At 40.2% G+C, this 24,795-nt stretch overlaps 1 protein-coding gene across 1 annotated transcript; it reads left to right on the top strand.

The window, feature by feature from the left end:
* Window positions 1–1,945: 1,945 nt before the first annotated feature.
* On the top strand, window positions 1,946–10,814 carry LOC148065293 (myosin heavy chain, fast skeletal muscle-like). Its single transcript, XM_087809682.1, has 39 exons — window positions 1,946–2,178; window positions 2,255–2,398; window positions 2,484–2,640; window positions 2,722–2,749; window positions 2,823–2,928; window positions 3,017–3,109; window positions 3,189–3,252; window positions 3,316–3,414; window positions 3,500–3,603; window positions 3,675–3,813; window positions 3,894–4,012; window positions 4,097–4,246; window positions 4,316–4,486; window positions 4,557–4,860; window positions 4,942–5,006; window positions 5,089–5,176; window positions 5,258–5,375; window positions 5,447–5,570; window positions 5,625–5,761; window positions 5,844–6,099; window positions 6,174–6,416; window positions 6,497–6,673; window positions 6,761–6,906; window positions 6,985–7,075; window positions 7,163–7,552; window positions 7,643–7,769; window positions 7,847–7,965; window positions 8,045–8,241; window positions 8,354–8,537; window positions 8,608–8,773; window positions 8,855–8,979; window positions 9,060–9,368; window positions 9,438–9,641; window positions 9,727–9,852; window positions 9,968–10,138; window positions 10,212–10,316; window positions 10,390–10,485; window positions 10,570–10,701; window positions 10,782–10,814. Exons 1-39 carry the CDS (start codon window positions 1,972–1,974, stop codon window positions 10,797–10,799), a joined length of 5,799 nt encoding a protein of 1,932 aa, XP_087665808.1. The 5' UTR covers window positions 1,946–1,971; the 3' UTR covers window positions 10,800–10,814.
* The last annotated feature ends 13,981 nt before the right edge of the window (window positions 10,815–24,795 follow it).

Genomic DNA, 24,795 nt, shown 5'->3' with positions numbered 1-24,795 from the left:
CCAAAACAGCTGAAATGGATTTGTCAAAGTTTGACAGAAATAAAAGTACATGATCTGAATTAAGTTATTTTTTTGTCAAGAATGTCAGAATTGTGTTTGTTTTATTCAGATATGAATCTTCTGCATCTTAATTCTTAATTACATTAACAATAATATTTAATCACCAAATCAAAATAAAAATGAAAGTGTTTTTCTTGGTTGCAAAAATCTACGATCAAATGTGAATTCTAAAAGTACAAATTATTTAAGTGCAAGGGGAGGTTTAAATGTAATACATTCCTTTAATGTATTACATTTAAACCTCCCCTATATAAACTTATAAAATTAAATATATAAAAAAATATGAATATATTTAAACAAGGAAACTTCTATAACAGGTTTATCAATCTAGTATAACTTCACTCTATAACATGTATTGTTGTCTTGATGAGCTAGAGAAAAAAAAGAAAAGAAAAGGAAATTAATTAAATAATATGACCAAATGATTTTCATAGTTTTGCATGAATAACAAAATAATCATAACCAAACACATTTGTTGAGTGAAACTGAACTCAATTAGTATACTATGGCATGATTTTTATGGCATACAAAATCTATTAATTTAGATTCACAACCAATTATAATGAGTTGACATGAATGTTCCTTATGGACTGATAAGTTTATACCCGTTGATCATTTTGACGACACTTAAAACATCTTTGATTGCAGTTGAAAATTGTTTAGATAACTATTCATAAGGGATTTAATAAATTCCATAATTGCTTCATTAAAATTGTAAATTGTTTGATTACAGTTAAATCATGTTACATTATTGAGAATTGTCTGATTAGAGATACAGTTTCTTTTTATTACGGTTCAGTTAAAAAGGGTTTGAATACTGTTGAAACACTTTTTGATTACACTTGAATATTTCTTATTAATAATAATTGAAATCATAAAATAAATAATAAACATTACAACCAATATGAATATGTTCATGTGAATATACTTGACGATAAAAAGAAAAAAAGAAAGTTAAAAAATACACACCAGCAGTCTGAAATTCCATATCTTGCTAAAGTGGCTGTAATCTGATCCCCAGTATCTGTCCACTTGTTCCAAACATGTTACAAGTCATCACTATTCTCTGCCATGTTTGGAAGGTGAACCACTTTTAACTGTGCTGTGTAGGCAAGACCAATCAATATAAGTACTGCCGCTGAAAACCGAAGCTGAGAGAAGAGGACCAGGGAGCTCCAGTTGGTGGTAAAACTACTTTTTATATACTGTATATAAAATAATATAATTACTGTACGTACCTAATAAATCAATAAAATGATCAAGGGAAAGAGCATATCCTTATTGGATATGTTAGCATGAACAAATATTGAGCTCCAGTTGGTGGTAAAACTACTTTTTATATATATCAAAAAATATTATTACTGTACATTAACTGTTATGTATTAGGTATTTATTATGTAATCTGTCTGCATCTTTGATGAGGATTACAGATGGAAAGTACCATTGTGCTAAATCTGGTGCAACCATCTTTTTAATGTAACTTCACATTGTCCTTTTAAAATAAGATGAACTTAACTAAACGTACTTAATAAATTAATAATATGACGAAGGGAAAGAGAATATCCTTATTGGACATGTTAGCATGAAAAAATATTAAAGGGATTTCATTCTTCAATATTTGCTGCTACATTATAAATAACCAAACTTTTTTTTTATTTTGCATTTGAACAAGGACGCACAGCAAGTACCAAGAAAGGGTTCAGGTAAGAAGGCGTACTAAATAACAATTGTATGAATATTTGAAATTAAAAAAAAAAAATTAAAACTAAGGAATATGAATGAGGAATATGGAATAGCAAAATAAATACTTTCTTGGCTCTTTGTCGTCCTGTCATAGAGGACAGAGCTACACAAAAATAATCGATGTTGAATTGTGATGGACTTTGATCTCCTCAGACAACAGCCGCCACCATGAGTACGGACGCGGAAATGGCCGTTTATGGCAAATCTGCCATTTACCTCCGTAAACCAGAGAAGGAGAGGATTGAGGCTCAGAACGCACCCTTCGATGCCAAGGCAGCCTGCTACGTGGCCGACGTCAAGGAACTGTACCTGAAGGCCATGATCACCAAGAAAGATGGAAACAAAGTCACCGTCAAGATCCTGGACACAAAGGAGGTTGTTATAAATCCATCACACTAACATCTGGACAAGGAGGTCATCAGCTCACATAATGTCAAATGTTCTGTTCCAGGAAAAGACCGTCAAAGAGGAGGATGTTTCACCAATGAACCCTCCCAAGTTTGACAAGATTGAGGACATGGCCATGATGACCCACCTCAATGAAGCCTCTGTGTTGTATAACCTCAAAGAGCGTTATGCAGCATGGATGATCTACGTAAGACAAATGAAACTAAGTTGTGTGAAAACCAACATTATCACAGGAAAAGTAACATGGGCTGTTCATTTGGTATCTCCATCAGACCTACTCTGGGCTCTTCTGTGCTACGGTGAACCCCTACAAGATGCTCCCAGTGTACGACATGGAAGTAGTCAATGCTTACAGAGGCAAGAAGCGTATGGAGGCTCCTCCCCATATCTTCTCTGTCTCTGACAACGCTTATCAGTACATGCTTTGCGGTATGTACCCGACACAACCTTAATATCCGTGAAACGTTTCCAAAGTCTGACGAGAGGATGGTTTTCTCTCTTCATCAACAGATAGGGAGAACCAGTCTGTCTTGATCACGTGAGTGTTACATTTTCTGACAGAGTAATGAATTCAAACCTCAAATTCTTATCGAACCTCTTTTCACAACCAGTGGAGAATCTGGTGCTGGAAAGACTGTCAACACCAAGCGTGTCATCCAATACTTTGCCACCATCTCAGTTGGTGGTGACAAGAAGAAGGAAGCGTCAAAAATCAAGGTAGGAAAAAAGACTACAGAAGCAGAAAAGAATATCTGTTCCAATTAGTTATATTTTTAAATGAATTACCTATGTTGTCTTGTATTAGGGATCCCTTGAAGATCAGATTATTGCAGCCAATCCCCTGCTGGAGGCTTATGGTAATGCCAAAACTGTGAGAAATGACAACTCTTCTCGTTTTGTAAGTATACAACATGTGACACGTATGAAATCTATCCAAGGAAAAATGTGTAATTGTGTCCATGTTGTGTCCCAAATAGGGTAAATTCATCAGAATCCACTTCGGCACCACCGGCAAACTGTCTAGTGCTGACATTGAGACTTGTGAGTCATAAAATGAAATTAATCCTTGATAAGACAAAGAGTATTGATGACCAAATCTTCTAGATCTGCTGGAGAAGTCAAGAGTTTCGTTCCAGCTTCCAGATGAGAGAGGTTACCACATCTTCTACCAGATGATGACCAACCACATACCAGGAATACTTGGTGAGTGTTGTGCATAAATTGTTGGTGTCTAATCCACAGTTTAAACTCGGAAGATGGATCATCAATGTCTGGATCTGTCTTTTAGATGTGGCTCTCATCACAACCAACCCCTACGACTTCCCTATGTGCAGTATGGGTCAAATTACTGTGGCCAGCATTGATGACAAAGTCGAGCTGGAGGCCACTGATGTAAGTTTAATCCCAAATAAGACCAAATAAACTATTGCTGACCAGGTCATGAACTCACACAACTCACACAGAACGCCATTGACATCCTGGGCTTCAACGGAGAGGAGAAGATGAGCATCTACAGAATGACTGGTGCCGTCCTCCATCATGGCAACATGAAGTTCAAGCAGAAGCAGCGTGAGGAGCAGGCCGAGCCTGATGGCACAGAGGGTGAGATTCTCTATGATCACTTGCAGTAGACAATTGAAAGATCAACAAGACTAACTTCAAGACGCATGAATACTTTCCAGAGGCTGACAAGGTCGCCTACCTGCTGGGTCTGAACTCTGCTGACATGCTCAAGGGTCTCTGCAATCCCAGAGTGAAGGTCGGCAATGAGTTTGTCACCAAGAGTCAGACTGTGCCTCAGGTGGGTGAAATGCATGTTAAATGCAGTTGCTTTTAATTTAATGGAGATTAAAGACGATGACTTGACTTGATGTTGATATGTTAGGTGAACAACTCTGTGACCGCTCTTGCTAAGTCCATCTATGAGAGGATGTTCTTGTGGATGGTCATTCGTATCAACCAGATGTTGGACACCAAACAGCCAAGGCAGTTCTTCATTGGTGTGCTGGACATTGCTGGTTTTGAAATCTTTGATGTAAGTTTCAATCAATCCAGGAAGATAAGAACATTGAAATTTAATGGTTGTTTGCGATATCCATGACAGTACAACAGCATGGAGCAGCTGTGCATCAACTTCACCAATGAGAAGCTGCAACAGTTTTTCAACCACACTATGTTCGTCCTGGAACAAGAAGAGTACAAGAAGGAGGGTATTGTCTGGGAGTTCATTGACTTCGGTATGGACTTGGCTGCCTGCATTGAGCTGATTGAAAAGGTGGGTAGAAAACAAACCTCAAGTATGCATGTTTATAACTACATCTATCTCAACATACTTTCCTCCTTAGCCCATGGGTATCTTCTCCATCCTTGAAGAGGAGTGCATGTTCCCCAAGGCTACTGACTCTTCTTTCAAGAACAAGCTGTATGACCAGCATCTTGGCAAGAACATCGCCTTTGAGAAGCCAAAGCCATCAAAGGGCAAGGTTGAGGCCCACTTCTCTCTGGTCCACTATGCTGGAACTGTGGACTACAACATCTCTGGCTGGCTGGACAAGAACAAGGATCCACTGAACGAGTCTGTTTTGGGGCTTTACCAGAAGTCTTCTATTAAACTTCTCGCAAGTCTTTATCCTCCTGCTGCCCCTGAGGGTAAGCAAAATAATGTTTAAAAATTGGTGCATGAAAGTGCGGGATAATAATAACATCATAATCAAATCCCTGTTATAACAGAGACCAGCAAGAAGGGAGGAAAGAAGAAGGGTGGTTCCATGCAGACCGTGTCCTCACAGTTCAGAGTAAAGTTCAAGTTCTAACTGTTTGGAGAAACCTTATTGTTAACATATGCAAATCACAATTGCTAATGAGTGCAACCTTTAGGAGAACTTGGGCAAACTGATGACCAACTTGAGGAGCACTCACCCCCACTTTGTGCGTTGTCTGATCCCCAACGAATCCAAGATTCCAGGTGAGAATGATTTGTGTTTTTGACTGCTACTTTCTGATTTCAATGTCAGTGACTCACTGAGTATCAACCTTCTTGAAATAGGTCTGATGGAGAACTTCCTGGTCATCCACCAGCTCAGGTGCAACGGTGTGCTTGAGGGTATCAGGATCTGCAGGAAAGGTTTCCCCAGCAGAATCATTTATGCTGACTTCAAGCAGAGGTATCCAAACCAAACGGGTTTTTATATGTTCATGAAAATGAGATAATGGTACCTATTGTTGTTGTACTCAGATACAAAGTACTGAATGCTGGCGTCATCCCTGAGGGTCAGTTCATTGACAACAAGAAAGCTTCTGAGAAGCTGCTCGGTTCAATCGATGTCAACCATGACGAGTACAGATTTGGTCACACCAAGGTACGTTTACATGCAGAAAATAGAACAGTTGTCTAAACGATGTTTGTATTACAGGTCTTCTTCAAAGCTGGTCTGCTCGGTACTCTTGAGGAAATGAGAGACGAGAAACTTGCTAATCTGGTCACAATGACTCAGGCACTGTGTCGTGGTTACCTCATGAGGGCAGAGTTTGTGAAGATGACAGCAAGAAGGCATGTTTACTGAAAACATTGTTGAACAATAGATAGAAACAAAGACATACTTAAAGTGATCTTGTCTGATTTAAACTTACAGAGATGCCGTCTACACTATCCAGTACAACATCCGCTCCTTCATGAATGTCAAACACTGGCCATGGATGAAAGTGTACTACAAGATTAAACCTCTGCTGAAGACTGCAGAAACTGAGAAGGAGCTGCAATCAATGAAGGAGAACTACGAGAAGATGGCATCTGACTTGGCCACTGCTCTTGCTAAGAAGAAGGAGTTGGAGGAGAAGATGGTGTCTCTTCTGCAGGAGAAGAATAACCTGCAGCTTCAAGCAGCATCGGTGAGTACTACTTGGACTGATATCAATGCTGGATTGATGATCTCAACCATTTTACCCGTGTTATTGATTCTCAGGAATCAGAAAATCTGTGCGATGCTGAGGAGAGGTGCGAGGGTCTTATTAAGAGCAAGATTCAGCTGGAGGCCAAACTCAAGGAAACTACTGAGAGGCTGGAGGATGAAGAGGAAATCAATGCTGAACTTACTGCTAAAAAGAGAAAGCTAGAGGATGAATGCTCTGAGCTGAAGAAGGACATTGATGACCTGGAGCTTACCCTGGCCAAGGTGGAGAAGGAGAAGCATGCCACTGAGAACAAGGTTTGTAAATGTTTGACTTTTCAGACAGTGAACTTACAACACAATACAACACAACTGAACGTTGTCATTCTTCAATGTAGGTGAAGAACCTGACTGAGGAGATGGCTTCTCAAGATGAAAGCATTGCTAAGCTCACCAAGGAGAAGAAGGCTCTCCAGGAGTCTCACCAGCAGACGCTTGATGACCTGCAAGCAGAGGAAGACAAAGTCAACACTCTGACCAAGGCCAAGACTAAGCTTGAGCAGCAAGTCGATGATGTATGATGATGAACTGAAAATTAAATTAGTCATCATTTATCTACGGTACTAACAAGTTCTTGAATGTCCACAACTGTTGTTATACAGCTTGAGGGTTCTCTGGAACAAGAGAAGAAGCTGCGTATGGACCTGGAGAGGGCCAAGAGGAAGCTGGAGGGTGACTTAAAACTGGCTCAGGAATCCATCATGGATCTTGAGAATGACAAGCAGCAGTCTGACGAGAAAATTAAAAAGTATATTAAGGATCTCTAAAGATCACACATGAACAATTCTCATCTGACTCTAACTGGGTTATTTGTTCATGTTCACAGGAAGGACTTTGAAGTCAGTCAGCTGCTCAGCAAGATTGAAGATGAACAGTCAATGGGTGCTCAACTTCAGAAGAAGATCAAGGAACTGCAGGTCAGTGTTGAATGAGATTTACGTTGTTTGCACTCACACACATTGAAAACTTTGATTTAGTTCACTTAAAAAGATTTTTCTGAACAGGCACGTATTGAGGAACTGGAAGAGGAGATCGAGGCAGAGCGTGCTGCTCGTGCCAAGGTTGAGAAGCAGAGAGCAGATCTCTCCAGGGAACTGGAAGAGATCAGTGAGAGGCTGGAGGAGGCCGGAGGTGCCACTGCTGCTCAGATCGAGATGAACAAGAAGCGTGAGGCTGAGTTCCAGAAGCTGCGCCGTGACCTTGAGGAGTCTACCCTTCAGCATGAAGCCACTGCTGCCGCTCTGCGCAAGAAGCAGGCTGACAGCGTCGCTGAACTGGGAGAACAGATTGACAACCTTCAGAGAGTAAAGCAGAAGCTAGAGAAGGAAAAGAGTGAATATAAGATGGAGATTGACGACCTCGCCAGCAACATGGAGGCTGTCGCTAAAGCAAAGGTTGATCTTTGTTTTTCATGTGAACACATCAAGAAAGAGCCAGAATGAAGTTTGTGTTAATAATTGATCGATACCATTCTTTCACTATAGGGTAATCTGGAAAAGATGTGCCGCACACTTGAGGACTCATGTAGTGAACTGAAGACCAAGAATGACGAAAACGTCCGTCAGCTCAATGACCTGGGTTCTCAGAAAGCTCGCCTGTTGACTGAAAATGGTATATTCCCTGAGTTTTCCAAAAACCAAGCTAACATGTACATTTGCTAATAATGTAAAATATCTTGATACCACAAGGTGAGTTTGGCCGCCAGGTTGAAGAGAAGGAATCTCTAGTCTCACAGCTGACCAGAGGTAAACAGGCATTCACTCAGCAAATCGAGGAGCTCAAGAGGCAAAATGAAGAGGAAGTGAAGGTAAGGAATCCCAAATGGTGGAAAACACATTTTTATGGGTGATATCAGTGTATTCCACGTTGTCTGCTTCTTTCTTCAGGCCAAGAATGCTCTTGCCCATGGACTGCAGTCTGCCCGCCATGACTGCGATCTGCTGAGGGAGCAGTTTGAGGAGGAGCAGGAGGCCAAGGCTGAGCTGCAGCGTGGAATGTCCAAGGCTAACAGTGAGGTAGCTCAGTGGAGAACAAAGTATGAAACTGATGCTATCCAGCGCACTGAAGAGCTTGAGGAGTCCAAGTGAGTTGAATTTCAACTGATCGTTTATCACAAGCAGTAAACAAGAGTCATGATCCACCTTAAGTTAGGTGTTTATTGAAAAAGATTTTATACAAATGTTTCACTATAACAGGAAGAAGCTGGCACAACGTCTCCAAGAGGCAGAGGAGCAGATTGAGGCTGTGAATTCCAAGTGTGCATCTCTGGACAAAACCAAGCAGAGACTCCAGAGTGAGGTGGAGGACCTCATGATTGATGTGGAGAGGGCAAATGGACTTGCTGCCAACCTGGACAAGAAGCAGAGGAACTTTGACAAGGTACATCAATACAGTGTTGAATGAATGAAGCAGTTTGATGTTCATCTCATGTTCACGTCTTTTAAATCAGGTGCTGGCTGAGTGGAAGCAGAAGTTTGAGGAGGGCCAGGCAGAACTTGAGGGAGCCCAGAAGGAAGCCCGTTCTCTTGGCACTGAGCTGTTCAAGATAAAGAACTCCTATGAAGAAGCTCTTGATCAGCTTGAGACCATGAAGCGTGAAAACAAGAACCTGCAACGTAAGTCGTCATAACTTGTAGTCACTAGTTTAAGTAACTACAATCATTGTGAGTTAATGTATCATGTATTTGATCCTGCAGAGGAGATCTCAGATCTGACTGAACAGATTGGTGAGACTGGCAAGAACATCCATGAGCTGGAGAAGTCTAAGAAGCAGGTTGAGACTGAGAAGTCCGAGATCCAGACAGCTCTGGAAGAGGCTGAGGTGAGGAACATAGATCCACAGCAGAGCTGTTGAAATGGAACTAAGAGGGACTTTAGGCCTGAACCTGTTTAAATCATTAGGGAACTCTGGAACATGAGGAGTCCAAGATCCTCCGTGTCCAACTGGAGCTTAACCAGATCAAGGGAGAGGTTGACAGGAAGCTTGCAGAGAAGGATGAGGAGATGGAGCAGATCAAAAGGAACAGCCAGAGGGTGACTGACTCCATGCAGAGCACCCTGGACTCTGAGGTCAGGAGCAGGAATGATGCCCTGAGAATCAAGAAGAAGATGGAGGGTGACCTGAATGAGATGGAGGTTCAGCTGAGCCATGCTAATCGGCAGGCTGCTGAGTCACAGAAGCAGCTGAGGAACGTGCAGACACAGCTCAAGGTATACATCGATGCTGCACAAACCTGAGAACCAACTTACCATACTTATTATGATCTTCCCCTGTAATAGGATGCTCAACTGCACCTGGATGATGCTATTAGGGCCCAGGAAGACTTCAAGGAACAAGCAGCCATGGTGGACCGCAGGAACGGTCTGATGGTGGCAGAAATTGAGGAACTTAGAGTTGCTCTGGAACAGACAGAGAGAGGTCGCAAGGTTGCTGAGCAGGAGCTGGTTGATGCCAGTGAGCGTGTTGGACTTCTGCACTCCCAGGTGAGCAACAGTAAAGACATGTATTTTTCTTGTCAATCAAAGTGTATCCCATGCTGATATTTGACCCCTTTTCCTTTTTCTTCAGAGCACAAGCCTTCTGAATTCCAAGAAAAAGCTTGAGACTGATCTGGTCCAGATTCAGAGTGAAGTGGACGACACAGTCCAGGAAGCAAGAAATGCAGAGGAGAAGGCCAAAAAGGCCATCACTGATGTACGCATTTGTTTTGTTCAAAAACTATTTCACAGGATATACTTTATTAGAAACCATTATGAGTCAGCATGTGTACAGATAGTGTCATTATACAATGTTGAATGTGGACTTCTAGGCTGCGATGATGGCTGAGGAGCTGAAGAAAGAACAGGACACCAGTTCTCACCTGGAGAGGATGAAGAAGAATCTGGAGGTTGCTGTCAAGGATCTGCAGCATCGCCTGGATGAGGCTGAGAATCTGGCCATGAAGGGTGGCAAGAAGCAGCTCCAGAAACTTGAATCAAGGGTAAACAGATCTTATATTTAGATCACGATTATAACAACTTTATGCACTTGTATAAGTATTTGCTTCGATAAAGGTGCGTGAGCTGGAGACAGAGGTGGAGGGAGAGCAGAGACGTGGAGCTGATGCTATTAAGGGTGTCCGCAAATACGAGAGGAGAGTGAAGGAGCTCACCTACCAGGTCAAGACCACACCATGAAACTTCTACCCAATTTGAATCGAAACATTTTTAACAACATTATTTCAAACTACAGACTGAGGAGGACAAGAAGAATGTCAACAGGCTGCAGGATTTGGTTGACAAGCTGCAGCTCAAGGTCAAGGCCTACAAGAGGCAGTCAGAGGAAGCTGTAAGTTTATATCATAGATTTAATATCCATGTTTATTTTAGGACCCTATTATTGAATTCTCCCCCAATATCTTTTTAATTTAAGGAGGAGCAGGCCAACGTTCATCTGTCCAAGTGCAGGAAGGTCCAGCATGAGCTTGAGGAGGCTGAAGAGCGTGCCGACATTGCAGAGTCACAGGTCAACAAGCTGAGAACCAAGAGCCGCGACTCTGGCAAGGTACATCTGTGAAAGGTTTTAAGGTTTAGTGAGTTCCTTCTTTTGATCTTCATTAAGGGTCTTTCTTCTTTTTTTTTCAGGGAAAGGAAGCTGAGTAAATGATATTGTGGAATTAATAAACGATGTCTCATGTTTGCTTTCACAAATAAACTCATAAACCAAAAGGTACCCACAATGCTTTTGTAAAGTTGTGTGCTAATATACTCAATATTAATAAATTACCACAAATATACTATTGAAATCTTGACTATTGACACGCTTCACAATATAAAATACTAAATCCCCACACAGATTTGCACATAAATGTCTCCGCTCCTGCAACAGCACAGAAGCCGATGCATTTTGGTGGACAAGGGGCAGAGGCTCAGAACATCACCCAGAGAGAGAGAGAGAGAAGATAACTGTTAACACCCGGAAGTTACTTGAAGAGTGGATCTTGAGCAGCAGCTGACGTTTTAGCCAGAGATAACTACAACCTCTCTGAGACCAGACCTCATCCTGTGGTCCCCAACTGTGGCATCATGAATTTGTTCTCAGCTAATTAGATCTCCCAGCCAATCACCACATCAAGGGGGGTTTTAAAAGCAGGTGGAAAAACCACAGCTTGTTCTCTTGCTGGTTGGAGGGCTGGGTCCCTTTCATTGCTGGCATCCATCACTTCCGCTTGGGTCTGTCGGCAGGCAGGCTTGACCTGCTGCTGGTAGCAGAAGCTCCTGAGCCAGTTGCGCAGGCTTTTCACCACTGTCATAGCCTGAAGGTGAGGCACCACCAGGAAGTAGGGAAGGTCAAGGTCTGTGGTACACAGGCTTGGTGTATCCAAGTGGAGCTATGAAATTGTCGCAGCCAACTGCTCTGAACAATACTCAGGTGAGACTGTGTTATTTGAATCAATGTCCTCTGGACTTTCTGCAGGGCTGTTAGCGTCCTCAGTTTTGGTGCCAGTAGTCAGAGGCACAGCCTATATCCCCATTGTTAATGTTGGGACATCAGATGTGTTTCTCTATCTGCGTGCTGTGGTCGGTACAATTAAAAACATTTGTATAGTAAGTTTACCTGCTGGAGTAACACCAGAAGTAGCGACAGTGTCTTCTCGCTCTCTGTCCAGGAGCATGTTACATCAGTGTCAGTCCTTGTTGTTATATTTGAATGACATTGTTGTGTTTTCATCAACCATTGACCAAAATTAAGAAAGGCTGAGGGTGGTACTGGATCGGTTACAGCATGAAGGGTTGAAGGTAAAGCTTAGTAAATGTTATTTCTTTCAAAATGAAGTAAATTACCTGGGCCATGTCATCCCTGAAAAGGGTGTTTCCACCGACCCCAGCAAAATAAAGGGAGTTTCTGGCTGGCCCCTTCCTGCCACTTTTGTCGTTGCTTCCTAGATTTCGCTATTTACTACCGGCACTTTGTAGAGGGTTTTGCACGCCTGGCCGCACCCCTGAATAAGCTTACAGACAAGCTTACTAGTCATAAATCTTAACCTAATGATCGGTCTATTGCAGGTCTCTAGGCAGATGAAAGTCACCTTAGCTTTAAGTCACTGAAAGCCAAACTCATCTCTGCGCCAGTATTGGCGTATGCAGACTTCTCCCTTCCATTTGTTTGGAAGTGGATGCCAGCTATGGTGGCCTAGGTGCTGTTCTGTCCCAAGAACAAAATGGCTTAGTTAAACCAATTGCTTATGCAAGCCGGGGATTGAAGCCTACAGAGCGCAACATGAAAAACTGTAGCTCTATGAAGTTGGAGTTCTTGTCACTCAAGTGGGCTATGACCGAAAAGTTCAGGGAGTATCTGTTGGGCCACAAGTGTGTTGTTTATACTGACAACAACCCCTTAAGCCACTTGTCGTCTGCTAAGCTGGGGGCCACTGAGCAACAGTGGGCTGCTAGGTTTGCATCCTTCAACTTTAAGATCAAGTATCGTTCAGGTCGGAGTAAAAGGAATGCTGATGCTCTCTCCCGCCAGAACCCACCGTAGCCACCGACCTGAAAACTATTGTGCATGTGTCAGGGATTTTCTCCTGGCAAATCAGAATGAGAGCAAGGACTGGAGGCGCTTCTTATGGCCCAAACCACTGTTGTTCTCCGCTCCTTGCTGCCTTTTTATTCTATAGCTCAGAACATTACAAACTCAGATACAAACAGTTTGTTCTCTTGTTGCTGGACGCAACCAGCTAGAACCAGTTTTCTGTATGAGTCAGTGAGCATGGGAAGATAAGCTTGTATATCTTGGTGCGGTAACTTTATCTTAAGCACAAACTGTCATTTCTCGAGAAATGAAACTCTAACTGGGTAACTTTCCTTCAAGCATATTGTGAGCTGCGGTAAGCATAATTATATGTTTATTGTGATAAGACTATAGAAGCAACAGAAATTCTTTAACATTTCCCTCCTGTTTATCATAATAAACATTGGTGTTTTAGCTAAACACTTTTCATCAAAGTACCGAGACTTCTTGCGATTTTCCACATCCTTATCATAACTTGTCTATTAATCTAAACATTCCACCTCAGTACATTCGGATACAGAATCCGACACAGAGACTTCCTCGCGCCTGAATATGGCGGTGGACCCAACAGTTTACACTGAATGGCTGTGCTGATAGTTCTCTCACACAGATTTCTAATCAAAGGAATACAGTGTTAGATTAAAATTGTTAAATACTATACGTATACGCCATACTTAAATTAATGCTAAAAGATCATCAAAATATAAAGTATAAATTACTCGCTTGATCTAAGAATGGGAACGTTTGACTACACAATCAACATTCCACTCAGACTGATGCACACTGGTTCGAGGAAAGCTTGGATCAGAATTAGAGATATGACACCGGTAATTTAGTACATCTGTCTATCTGCAAATCACACCTTAAATTGTAGATCAAAGAACGAAGCAAGACACACCCAGGCAAAGGGGGGCTAAAAGACGGAAGAGAAGATAACCCCCGCCCGAGAACAGTTTAATGATTAGATTACAAGAAAACAAATTAGGATGTCTCTCTGCGGGTGATCATGACACAGGGAACTTGAAAGGACCATTTGGCCGAAAAGAGATGACCTCCCGGACGGGAAATTTTCCTTAAATATAGCGATGTTTCTACAGCTCAGGACCTTTTCTCCGGGGGCTAATGACCTGTACAGTAGCCGTGACAAAGTGGGTCCGGTCGATCGTAATTGAAAGCTTGTAAGTAAGTAAGTAATTTCAATTGATATAGCGCTTTTCAAGACCAGGGTCACAAAGCGCTTGAACAATCAAAACAATATTCAATAAAGTATATACTTTAAAGGGAAAGTTAAACTGATAGCACAACAGGAGTTCCAGAAAATCAAGGAAAAGCCTGAACAAATGAAAACGTCTTAAGATGTTTCTTGAAAGAGTCAGTAGACCCCATTAAGCGCAAAAAGAGAGGAAAATCGTTCCAAAGCATAGGAGCAACAGCTTGGAAGGATTTCTCTCCTCTGGTCCTGAGCCGTGTGCGTGGAACCATCAGTAGATTCTGATCCACAGACCTCAGAGCCCGAGCTGGGGTGTAAGGCTGGATCAGATCAGTGATGTAAGGAGGAGCCTGACCATGAATAGCTCTGAAAGTAAGAACCAGAATTTTTAAGTTGATCCTGAAAGAAACTGGAAGCCAGTGAAGAGTTTTAAGGATCGGAGAAATGTGAGTTCTTCTACTTGAGCGGCTCAGAATCCTCGCTGCAGAGTTCTGAATCAACTGCAGGCGAGACAGCTCCTTCTTCATAAGACATGAAAACAAACTGTTGCAGTGGTCCAGGCGAGAAGACACAAACGCATGGATTACAAGCTCCAGATCATGTTGTGACAACATTTTCCTGAGATTTTTCTCAGTTGAAGGAAACAGTTTCTGGTCAGTTTTCTGCAGTGTTGAACAAGAGACATGTCTTTATCAACAACACCCTTGAAGCGGCGAATAAACGACCCCTTATACACTCTGGATTGTTCATCTTTCTCCACGACGCGAAGTATAAGGCCGGGACGGGTGTTGGAGCGACTCCGTTGATAGTTTTAAATGGTGCCGTGACCCGAATTCGTAGTGGAGAGTTTTGGACAAGGAGCAGTGACTGAAGTTTTCTCAGCCAAACGAACGGGCTCAAACTAAGGTAAGCAGAAAACCTCTTCTATACATTTCTGCATTTAGTTTCATCTGGCTGAGTTAATCGATGTCTGGTGCTGTGTGAGTTGAATGGGTTGTAGATGGTTCCGCTTCTAAGACAAAGAAAAAGATAGCTAGTTGTTGTTGTGGTGTGGTGTGGTGTCCCATTACGACTCTCGGTCTATATAGTGACCATAGATTGAATAAAATTGGCTTAGGGATTTTCGAGTGGCAAAATGTTCTCTTTTGGCAGGTTATAGAGGCATCTATTTCACCCCTTTAGAGATCGCTTGAACCCCGAGAGTACGGATGGAATGTTTTCTTTAAAAAAGCTTTTCTTGGTTAAATAATCAAGTTTTTAAATATGGTTACGCTGCCTAATGAGTTCTTATATTATGATAACAAACTAAAACAACTTTCTTGATTAATGCAACGTTAACGCTAATGTGTGTTTTTCAAGTTTTGTGCGAAGACATTTATAGATAACTTTCTTGAATTTCTATTGGGTTAAAAAGGAGAGTATTTTTCTTGTAAGTTTTGTGCTGCAATTTTTTTTTTTAAAGAAAGGGTAAAAACGGCTTTCTTGGTTTACAAGTTATATTGTAAAAGTAGTTTTACGGTCAATTACTGTAAACATCTATTGGTTGAAAAAGGCGTTTTTCTCTTGTGAATTTCATATCACAACTTTTTTTATAAAGAATTTTGGTCATTATAGTATTCAAGCGTGTTATTTTGTTTAGGTAAAAACGTGTTTCTTGCGAGTTTGGTGCCGCAAGTTTTTTGAAACAAGCTGAAATACTCTGGTCGTTGTCTTATGTTTACGTTGGTTGCATAGTGAGTACCTATATTGTGATTGTGAAAAAACAGGCTTTCTTGACTAATGCGACGTAAATGCTAATGCATGTTTTTCAAGTTTCGAAATTCTTAAATTTCTATTGGGTTAAAAAAGAGTTTTACTTGTAAGTTCTACAAGTTTTTTTTTTAAAAAAAGGGTTAAAACAGCTTTCTTGGTTAATTATTTTTAATCAAGTTATAGGTAAAAGTAGTTTTCTGGAAAATTATCTTAGAAACTTCTATTGGGTTAAAAACAGCGTTTTTGATTTTGATTTTCATATCACAAGTTTTTTAATAAATTTTGGGTATTAGAATATAGGTATTCAAGCGTGAAAGGTATCTGTTTCTAGAGAGGGAGACGAACAGTTGGTGTAAAAAATAAATAAAATAAAAATAAATAAGGGAAAAAATAAAATAAATAAATAATAAGAAATGGATTTATCTGAACTATGGGTAAAATGGCAGTCTCGTGGAATAGAATCATCATGTGGTGCTGTATTGTTTCGCCCTGTAAATTGATATGTGGAAAGAATTAGTCTGTTGGATCGGAAAAATGTTGTAAAAAAAATGGGCTAAAAAGCAGAGAAAGGTTGGAAGTCTGCCTGAATGGGGAATGCCGATGCCTGAAGAAGATATTCTTAGAGAAACTGTGAAAAACATTACCATAGAACTTGAAGTCATTAGGAGGAGGAGAACAAGCAAGTTGTTTTGTGAAAAACGCAGACTGGCTCTCTTAGAAAAAACAAGTTGAATACTAAAGTGATGGCACCAGTGAAAGCTGTTAAAAAGGAAGTTGTTGATGAAAATAATGTAACTGAAAAAACAGATTCACCACCACCTTCCCTAGAAGGTGGAAACCAAAGACTAGATCACACAGGCAAGAAATTCTCACAAGAGATCTGGTAGACACAACAGAAAAGACACTTAGCAGATCAGTTGAGATAGCAATAAGACAAAGACAGGATAAAGAAGATAAAGATGTGAGTGCAGCCATGACAAGTGCACTAGAGACTATAGAGCAGCTGCCTGAGGAGGTAGATGACAAATCAGAAAAATTAAAAAAAAGGAAATTTACAGTGAGGGAGGAAGCATCACTGAGGATGAGGAACAAGACAAACATTGTAATTATAGACTTGACCCAGGCACTAAAACCCTCTAAACATATAGTAAGAACTAAAAGGGGTGAGAAAGGGACACTGAAAGGGAGATCAAATGGCTTGGGAACAGGCCTTTATGGACAGTTTCCTCTAGTGGTGAAGAGTGGAAGAAAGAGGGATTCTTCTGATTACATCTCAGCAAGTGCGATGGATGTGCAATGTTTGAAAGAAGAACTTCCGCCGTTAGAAATAGGAGAAAGTCTATGGATACTGGTCTAACTCAAGAAAATGGAATGTTTTTTTTTTGTTTTTTTAGTTTTTTTTTAGAATCCCTTATTAGTCCCGCGAGGGGAAATTGGTAGTGCTTTTGACAGTCATTCACACATACTGATGGGAGTAGGCTGCAGACCTGCGCCAAGTCTACCATCAGGAGCAATCAGGGTAAAGTGTCTTGCTCAGGGACACAATGACACAAGCTTGTCTGGAGCTGGGATTGAACCTGCAACCTTTTGGACTGCAGGCAACCACTCTACCATCTGAGCTATGACTGTTGGAGATTGGAGACAAATTGTTATGGCATGTGTGGGTTTTGATAATTTGTTAAAAATAGAGGAAGAAGCAGGAACTGGTAGGGAGCCATATCAAGCACTTTTTCTCATCATGCAAAACGAAAATGGAGGGCCATGACAAAGGAGTTCCCTACAAAGGTGGATGTAAATTAACTGATGTCATGCATGTACAAAGATGGGGAAGCTGAACAGCGGCCGCAAATGGCTGCAGCCCAACAGTATTTCACACCACGCAACAACTGCTGCTTTTCATGTGGACAACCAGGTCACTGGAGTAATGAATGTCCTTCCTACCCACAGATCCCAGCATATTACAAATCTCCTAAAATAAAAGGGGGATGTAGAGGTTTTAGTTGTCATGCAGGACCACAGTTCCACAGACTGAAGGGGCCGGCATCACCTGCCCCTACCTGATATGAACCCTCAGCCCTCATCAAACTAGTGGAAGCAGAAAGAAAAGCTAAAAGTGACAGACTAATTATCAGCAAGACAAAATAATTCAATTGTATGGCTATTACTAACTAAATGTGTTGAGTTGTGTAAATACATGACAGGAAATATTTTAAATCAGACTTGTTGCAGTGCTGCACAGAGGCTGGAGCAAGTTGTCTTGTGAGGACAGTATGGAACGGAGGACACAGACCCCCTGCTGACATTCCACAGGTTGTAAACAGTTCCACATGAGCCGTGATGCAGCGGGGGAGATGATGTCAGGCTCATGGAGAGGAGTGACTCTTGTGTCCATCAGTTGTAAGTGGTAAGTAAGGGGAAGAATTTTGAATAGAAGTGGAGGTGTGAATCAGATTGCTGAAATGGTCAGTTAAGAAAGGTCTGTGGATAAGTAATGATAAAAACAATTGGTCAGAAGGAAAGATGTTTTTCAGGGGCAAGACGGTGACGCACAGAGGATTCTGTAAATATTACTTACTTACTTACTTCTCAAATAATTCCTAGAGAGATCGTCACACACTCATTTTTCATGGGGCGGAGCTCTGGTGCGGACTTGGTGACGCTCCAGAGTGACAGCATTAATTCAAACGAAACTGACCACACATGAAGCCGATATAGAAATTAATCAAAATATATTTACTTAATAACTTAATCAGAGATTTAACAAAAAGCGCTCCTTAACGGACAACCCCACAGTCAAATCCCCTGCGATCAATGTCCAATGTTAAAGTCCAACTTAATGTCCAAAAAAAAAGGCTGCGATCAGCGATAATTGAATCCAAGGTGAACCTCACCCCGGTGAGGTGGAGAGACGCTGGACGGCCCGCCGTGAAGTCGCGTTATCAGCGCGCAATCACTGCATTACGATCAATGGAAAAAACAAACTACTTATCCGTGTTGCCGGCGTGATGAAGAAAGAACAATCCCCGGTTGAAGGACATGGACAGTTTGTCCACCTGCATCGTGCTTCTGTCCCTGGTTCACCTGGTTCCACAGGTGTCTCCACTCACCTCTCACCTCCCTCTGCCCTCCCCTCAACCCCTTAAAAAAACTTCCCCCCGATTTTTCCGCCATTCAAAACCCCAAACACAAACAGAATATATAATTACATCATTTACAGAGCATCAACAATAACCAAAAACATGCTCATATTTGCCATACTGTATATATATCCCTTGTGACATCTGGTATGTTACAATTCTAGTTGACTTTGAAAAAGAGGTACAACATTGCGTTACAAAGCCCATGAGATATATAAGTTTTTTATCAGGAATTGGTTAATTACAGAAGTTGAATTTATCATTGAGAGTGAAAATGGTTACTCTTGCATCCTTACTGTACAATGTTTGAACAATCTCATTTAGAAGGCATGGTTCTGACAGAGAAGTCTTAGCAACATACATAAATAGTGGTGACATTGATTTGAAAAGAAACCTATATTTCATATAAAATAGATGTAGTTTTAATTGAATGGTAAAGGAATGATTTCCAAGGTTCAGCACAGGTGAGGTCAGACAGCATAACACCCCAGTATCAATTCTGTAGAAATAAAAGTTGTAAATGACAGGTAACATAAAAAGATGTTACGTATCCTCTATGGGAGGTTGATGTATGAATGGAATGAATGGAATGAGCAATGAATGAACAGTGGACAGTATCGATGACAGTGATGATCCTAATTTGAGGATTCCTGGTTTTATGTCCTAATCGGACACGTCCCGGTTAAATCAAAAACGAAAAAGAAAAAAGAAAAGAAAAGTAAACAAATACTAAGAATGAACCTAAACTTAAACTACACTAACAATAAGAATGAAATAATTTAGATTAAAACTAAAACTGAACTAAACTAGATTGAAAATAAACTGAAGAAGAAATAATATATATATTAAAAGTAGAAATAAAGTAGAATTTTTTATTTTTTTAATAGATCCAATATGGAAATAATAAAAATACAAAATAAATACCAACAACAAGACAAATGGGGTAAAAGAAGATGTATTGTGGTCAGCTCATACTGCCAGATAACAGGCAGGAGGGCAGTGGACTTGTGTTTTACTCTCTCCAACCAGGGTCAAAATCAGTGGAGGATATAATATTTTTATTTGTGTGTAGGTTGAAGAAGATGGACTCGGAGGAGATTGACAAAGACGGATTTCTTGGATCGATTTTTCCTCTGCACGCCTGGAATCGAAGACGAAGAGGACCAGCTAGACTACGAGAAGGGACAGTCGGACTGACTGGTGACGAAGGAGAACAGTCATACCGGCTATGTAAGAGGAAGAACAGTCAGACCGACTGAAGATGATGATGATGTTAATGCTGATGGACTGGACTACTGAGGAACATGATGAAAGAAAGATGAAAGACCACTTCTGAATAGGGCGGAGCCTTGTGTCACCGATTAAAAATGTGAATATTACAGGCAGATTATTATACTTTCGGTTATGCATATAGAAAGTGCAGGTACATGATGATGATATGTTTTTGGGAAGATGATGAATATTAGATAAAAGGGTAATTGATAAAATGTTGCTGCGGAACAACCATTTATTTAGAAATTTGGATTTTTTGTTTATGGCGTGACCTATAAAGGCCACGTCAACAGGGGGAGTTGTTAGATAAAAATTATTAGATATGTATACGCCATACTAAAATTAATGCTAAAAGATAATCAAAATATAAAGTATAAATTACGCGCTTGATCTTAGAGCTTGGATCAGAATTAGAGATACGACACCAGCAATTTTGAAACATCTGTCTATCTGCAAATCACACCTTAAATTGTAGATCAAAGAATGAAGCAAGACACACCCGGGAAAGGGGGGCTAAAAGACAGAAGAGAAGATAACCCCCAGAGAACAGTTGAATGATTAGATTACAAGAAAACAAATTAGGATGTCTCTCTGCGGGTGATCGTGACACAGGGAACTTGAAAGAACCATTTGGCCGGAAAGAGACGACCTCCCGGACGGGAAATTTGCCTTAAATATAGCGATGTTTCTACAGATCGGGGCCTTTTTTCCCAGGGCTATTGACCTGCACAGTCGCCGGGAGAAAGTGAGTCCGGTCGATCGTAATCTAAAGCTTGTCTTTTGTTTGACTGGGAGCGCCAAATAAACGACCCGTTAGACACTCTGGATTGTTCATCTTTCTCCACCAAGCGAAGTATAAGACCCGGGATGGAAGTGACGTCATGTTGGAGCGACGGAAGCGACTCTGTGTTTTGATCGTTTTACCATCTACAAGAACATCCTCTCATAGATGGACTTAGCAAGGGCAGTCACAGAGTTGTTTACCTAACATATCAACATCAAGTCAAGTCTTTTATCTCCATTAAATTAATTAAAACGTTAAAAGCAGTACTTTTATTGATTAGTCTTGCTTACACAGCACAGTTAAAAGTGGTTCACATTCCAAACATGGCAGAGAATGGTGATGACTTGTAACATGTTTGGATCAAGTGGACAGATACTGGGAATCCAGCCACTTGAGCTGGATATGGAATTACATACTGCTGGTGTGTATTTTTAAAAATTCCGTTTTTTTTCTTCCTTTTCATATTAATAACATTATACTTATTAAAACTTATACTTTTTAAAACTCCAATCAAACATGTTATTACCTGTAATCAAACTATTTCCAACTGTAATCAAACTATTTTCAACTGCAATTAAACTATTTTCAACTGTAATCAAACTATTTCCAACTGTAATCAAACTATTTTCAACTGTAATCAAACTATTTTCAACTGTAATTAAACTATTTTCAACTGTAATCAAACTATTTTCAACTGTAATCAAACTATTTTCAACTGTAATTAAACTATTTTCAACTGTAATTAAACTATTTTCAACTGTAATCAAACTATTTTCAACTGTAATCAAACTATTTTCAACTGTAATTAAACTATTTTCAACTTTAATCAAACTATTTTCAACTGTAATCAAACTATTTTCAACTGTAATTAAACTATTTTCAACTGTAATCAAACTATTTTCAACTGTAATCAAACTATTTTCAACTGTAATTAAACTATTTTCAACTGTAATTAAACTATTTCCAACTGTAATCAAACTATTTTCAACTGTAATTAAACTATTTTCAACTTTAATCAAACTATTTTCAACTGTAATTAAACTATTTTCAACTGTAATCAAACTATGTTCAACTGTAATTAAACTATTTTCAACTTTAATCAAACTATTTTCAACTGTAATTAAACTATTTTCAACTGTAATCAAACTATTTTCAACTGTAATTAAACTATTTTCAACTGTAATCAAACTATTTTCAACTTTAATCTAGTAGTTCAGATCACTTTTCAGTCGAACGTGTGTGGGAAAGAGTTAAAGGTTCCTTTTTACTGGTCTTTCATGTAAAGAGGTATAAGGCTTTGGTGTGAACAATTCAAGCCCCTCTGCTGTGGATCCAACTGTCAACTTTAGTCCAGAGTACAGACACCCTCCCTATGGAACTTTACTTTTCGATAAGGCCTATAATCCTTCTTTTCTGCATTATATCACCTGTGCAATTCAAACCCATACTTTTCTTCTCTCCTGGAGCTCCAGGGCTTCACCTCCAGAGCAGCTGCTGGATCCATGATATTCACCATGTCAGCGGATCCAGATTTCTTTCCAGCACCCTGCATGGACTCTTCTGCCGTACTCTTTACTCTCCTCTTTTCAATCACTGTACCCTTCCCCACTCTTTTCTCCATGCATCTTTTTTACCCCCCTCCCATCCAACCTCCCAGCAGGATGCCTTCAAGAAAGAGTCTGGTTATGCTTGAGGTTTCTGCCTTCTATAAGGAAGTTTTTTCTCAACACTGCCAATTCACTCATTGTTGAGTTGATGTTGTTGGGATCTGTTTTTATATTATAGTCCGACTTAAACTTTCTTTAGTTAACATTGTTATGATAAGAAGCTTTAAATAAAATTTAATTGAATTGAATTTAGAGAGTGTCAAACCCGCATCCATCCATCCATCCATCCATCCATCCATCCATCCATCCATCCATCCATCCATCCATCCATCCATCCATCCATCCATCCATCCATCCATCCATCCATCCATCCATCCATCCATCCATCCATCCATCCATCCATCCAACCAACCACCCACCCATCCATCCATCCATCCATCCCTCCATCCATCCATCCATCGGCAGCGGCAGTTTGAGGCAGAAGTTATCCACCAACTTTTTCATGCATTGGGGATAAAAAATAAACAAAAACGACGAAAGAGGGACCTCTAGTGGTGGGGTTGGCTACATCCATACAAGATGTGTAAGTAAGTAATTTGTATTTATATAGCGCTTTTCCAGACCAGGGTCACAAAGCGCTTAAACAATCAAAACAATATTCAATGAAGTATATACTTTAAAGGTCAAGATAACACTGAGAACAACATAGGAGTTCCAGAAAACCAGGGAAAAGCCTGCACGAATAAAAATGTCTTAAGATGTTTCTTGAAAGACTCAGTAGACTCCATCAAGCGCGAGGTAACAGTTGAACAAACGAAGGTAGAGAATGAATCCAAAAAGACACAGACAGTTAAGGATGAGGAGGAGATGGAGCAGAAGTCTGTGAGAGTCATGAAAATGAAAAACAAAACATGACAAACAATTAAAGGCAAAAATGGGCAAGCCAACAGAAAAACAAATTGTTAAGATGAATGTGAAAGCAGAAGTAGAAAGTGCTGACTTGTCTGACAGCATTTGCGTGTCACTACCACCAACAGCCTGTCAAGAAAAGAAACCGACAGTGCTACCATGTTTAAGATTTTTTTTTTTTTAACAGAAAAAACAAACATGAAAGGCCTTTAAATTGAAATGTGTGTTCCTGACACCAACTTTCATTTATAAACAAGAGCACACATCAGTTAAAAAAAAAAAATCAAAATTTACCAATCCAGAAATGTAGTACACAAACAAACAAACACACGACTTAACTTGATTTAAAAAAAAAAAGTCTGTTATTTCTATTTGGCTTTAATTAAATCTTTGTTTTTTTGGCACTTTTAAACTTCTTACTTTTTATAATGAAAGGTTTTAAATTGGGAAGTTTTAACGCAAACTTATCTTTGACACTCTGAGTTCCAAAAATATTAACTCTTTATTGCTATAAGAGACTTACAGTGATTTTTAACAACGAGACTGAACACGGAGTGGAAGGGGGAGTGGTTTTAGGTCATGGAAGTAACTTAAGGGCAGGAGTGAGGTCTTTATTTCCCAGATCTTTTACCCCAAACTCTTTGAAAGTGAAAAATCTCCCACAGCATAGAGAAGAACAACTGAATGATTGCGACCCCACAGTTCAGTGTCTGCTCTCATAACCTCTCCTTTGCCAACATTTCAGCCAGGAATAAAGAGATAACTTCAAAACATCGTCATGATGAGGGGCTTAGCTCATCTTGGAGAGAAAGACTTCAACATTTGAAACATGTGAAAAAAGTCGGGAAAGTGGGAGTTTAACATTAGATACCCTTTAAAGACAATGAGTTTGCCATGTTGCATGTAACTAATCCCACCACTAGGGGTCCGTCTTTCATCTTTACGTGTATTTATCTATTGGGTTCTAGTCCTGATGATCGATCTTCAACTCGATTACTTTATCACTGGATTTAATTATTTGCAAAAATTACATTTTGTGCTGTTTAACAGCTTAAATAATTATCTCTTTAAAATAAAAGCTGAACTGAATACATACATAACACATTCACATGTTACCTGTGCTTGTTGTGTGGACTTTTAATAGTTTGTGGTATCAATACAATTACGCTAAATAGAAGACAGTTTATTAAAATTTCGATTAAAGTTGACATAGAGAATCAATCCACTCCTATACAGGACTTCCTGTGAATCAGCCAATGCTCGAAGAGGACACCGGATGTACTTAGGAACGATCCCCGGAACTGACAGGCGTATTGACCAATAGAACAAATGAAGAGCCCTCAAGCCCCGCCCAAATACACAGCGGTCTCTCTGTGGACCAATGAGCGCTCAGGACGTAGTCACTGAGCTTATAAA

Source organism: Callionymus lyra, chromosome 15, assembly GCF_982586985.1.
Source record: "Callionymus lyra chromosome 15, fCalLyr1.hap1.1, whole genome shotgun sequence".
In the NCBI taxonomy this organism is placed as follows: Eukaryota; Metazoa; Chordata; class Actinopteri; order Syngnathiformes; family Callionymidae; genus Callionymus; species Callionymus lyra.
This window is presented reverse-complemented; position numbering and strand designations above follow the sequence as displayed.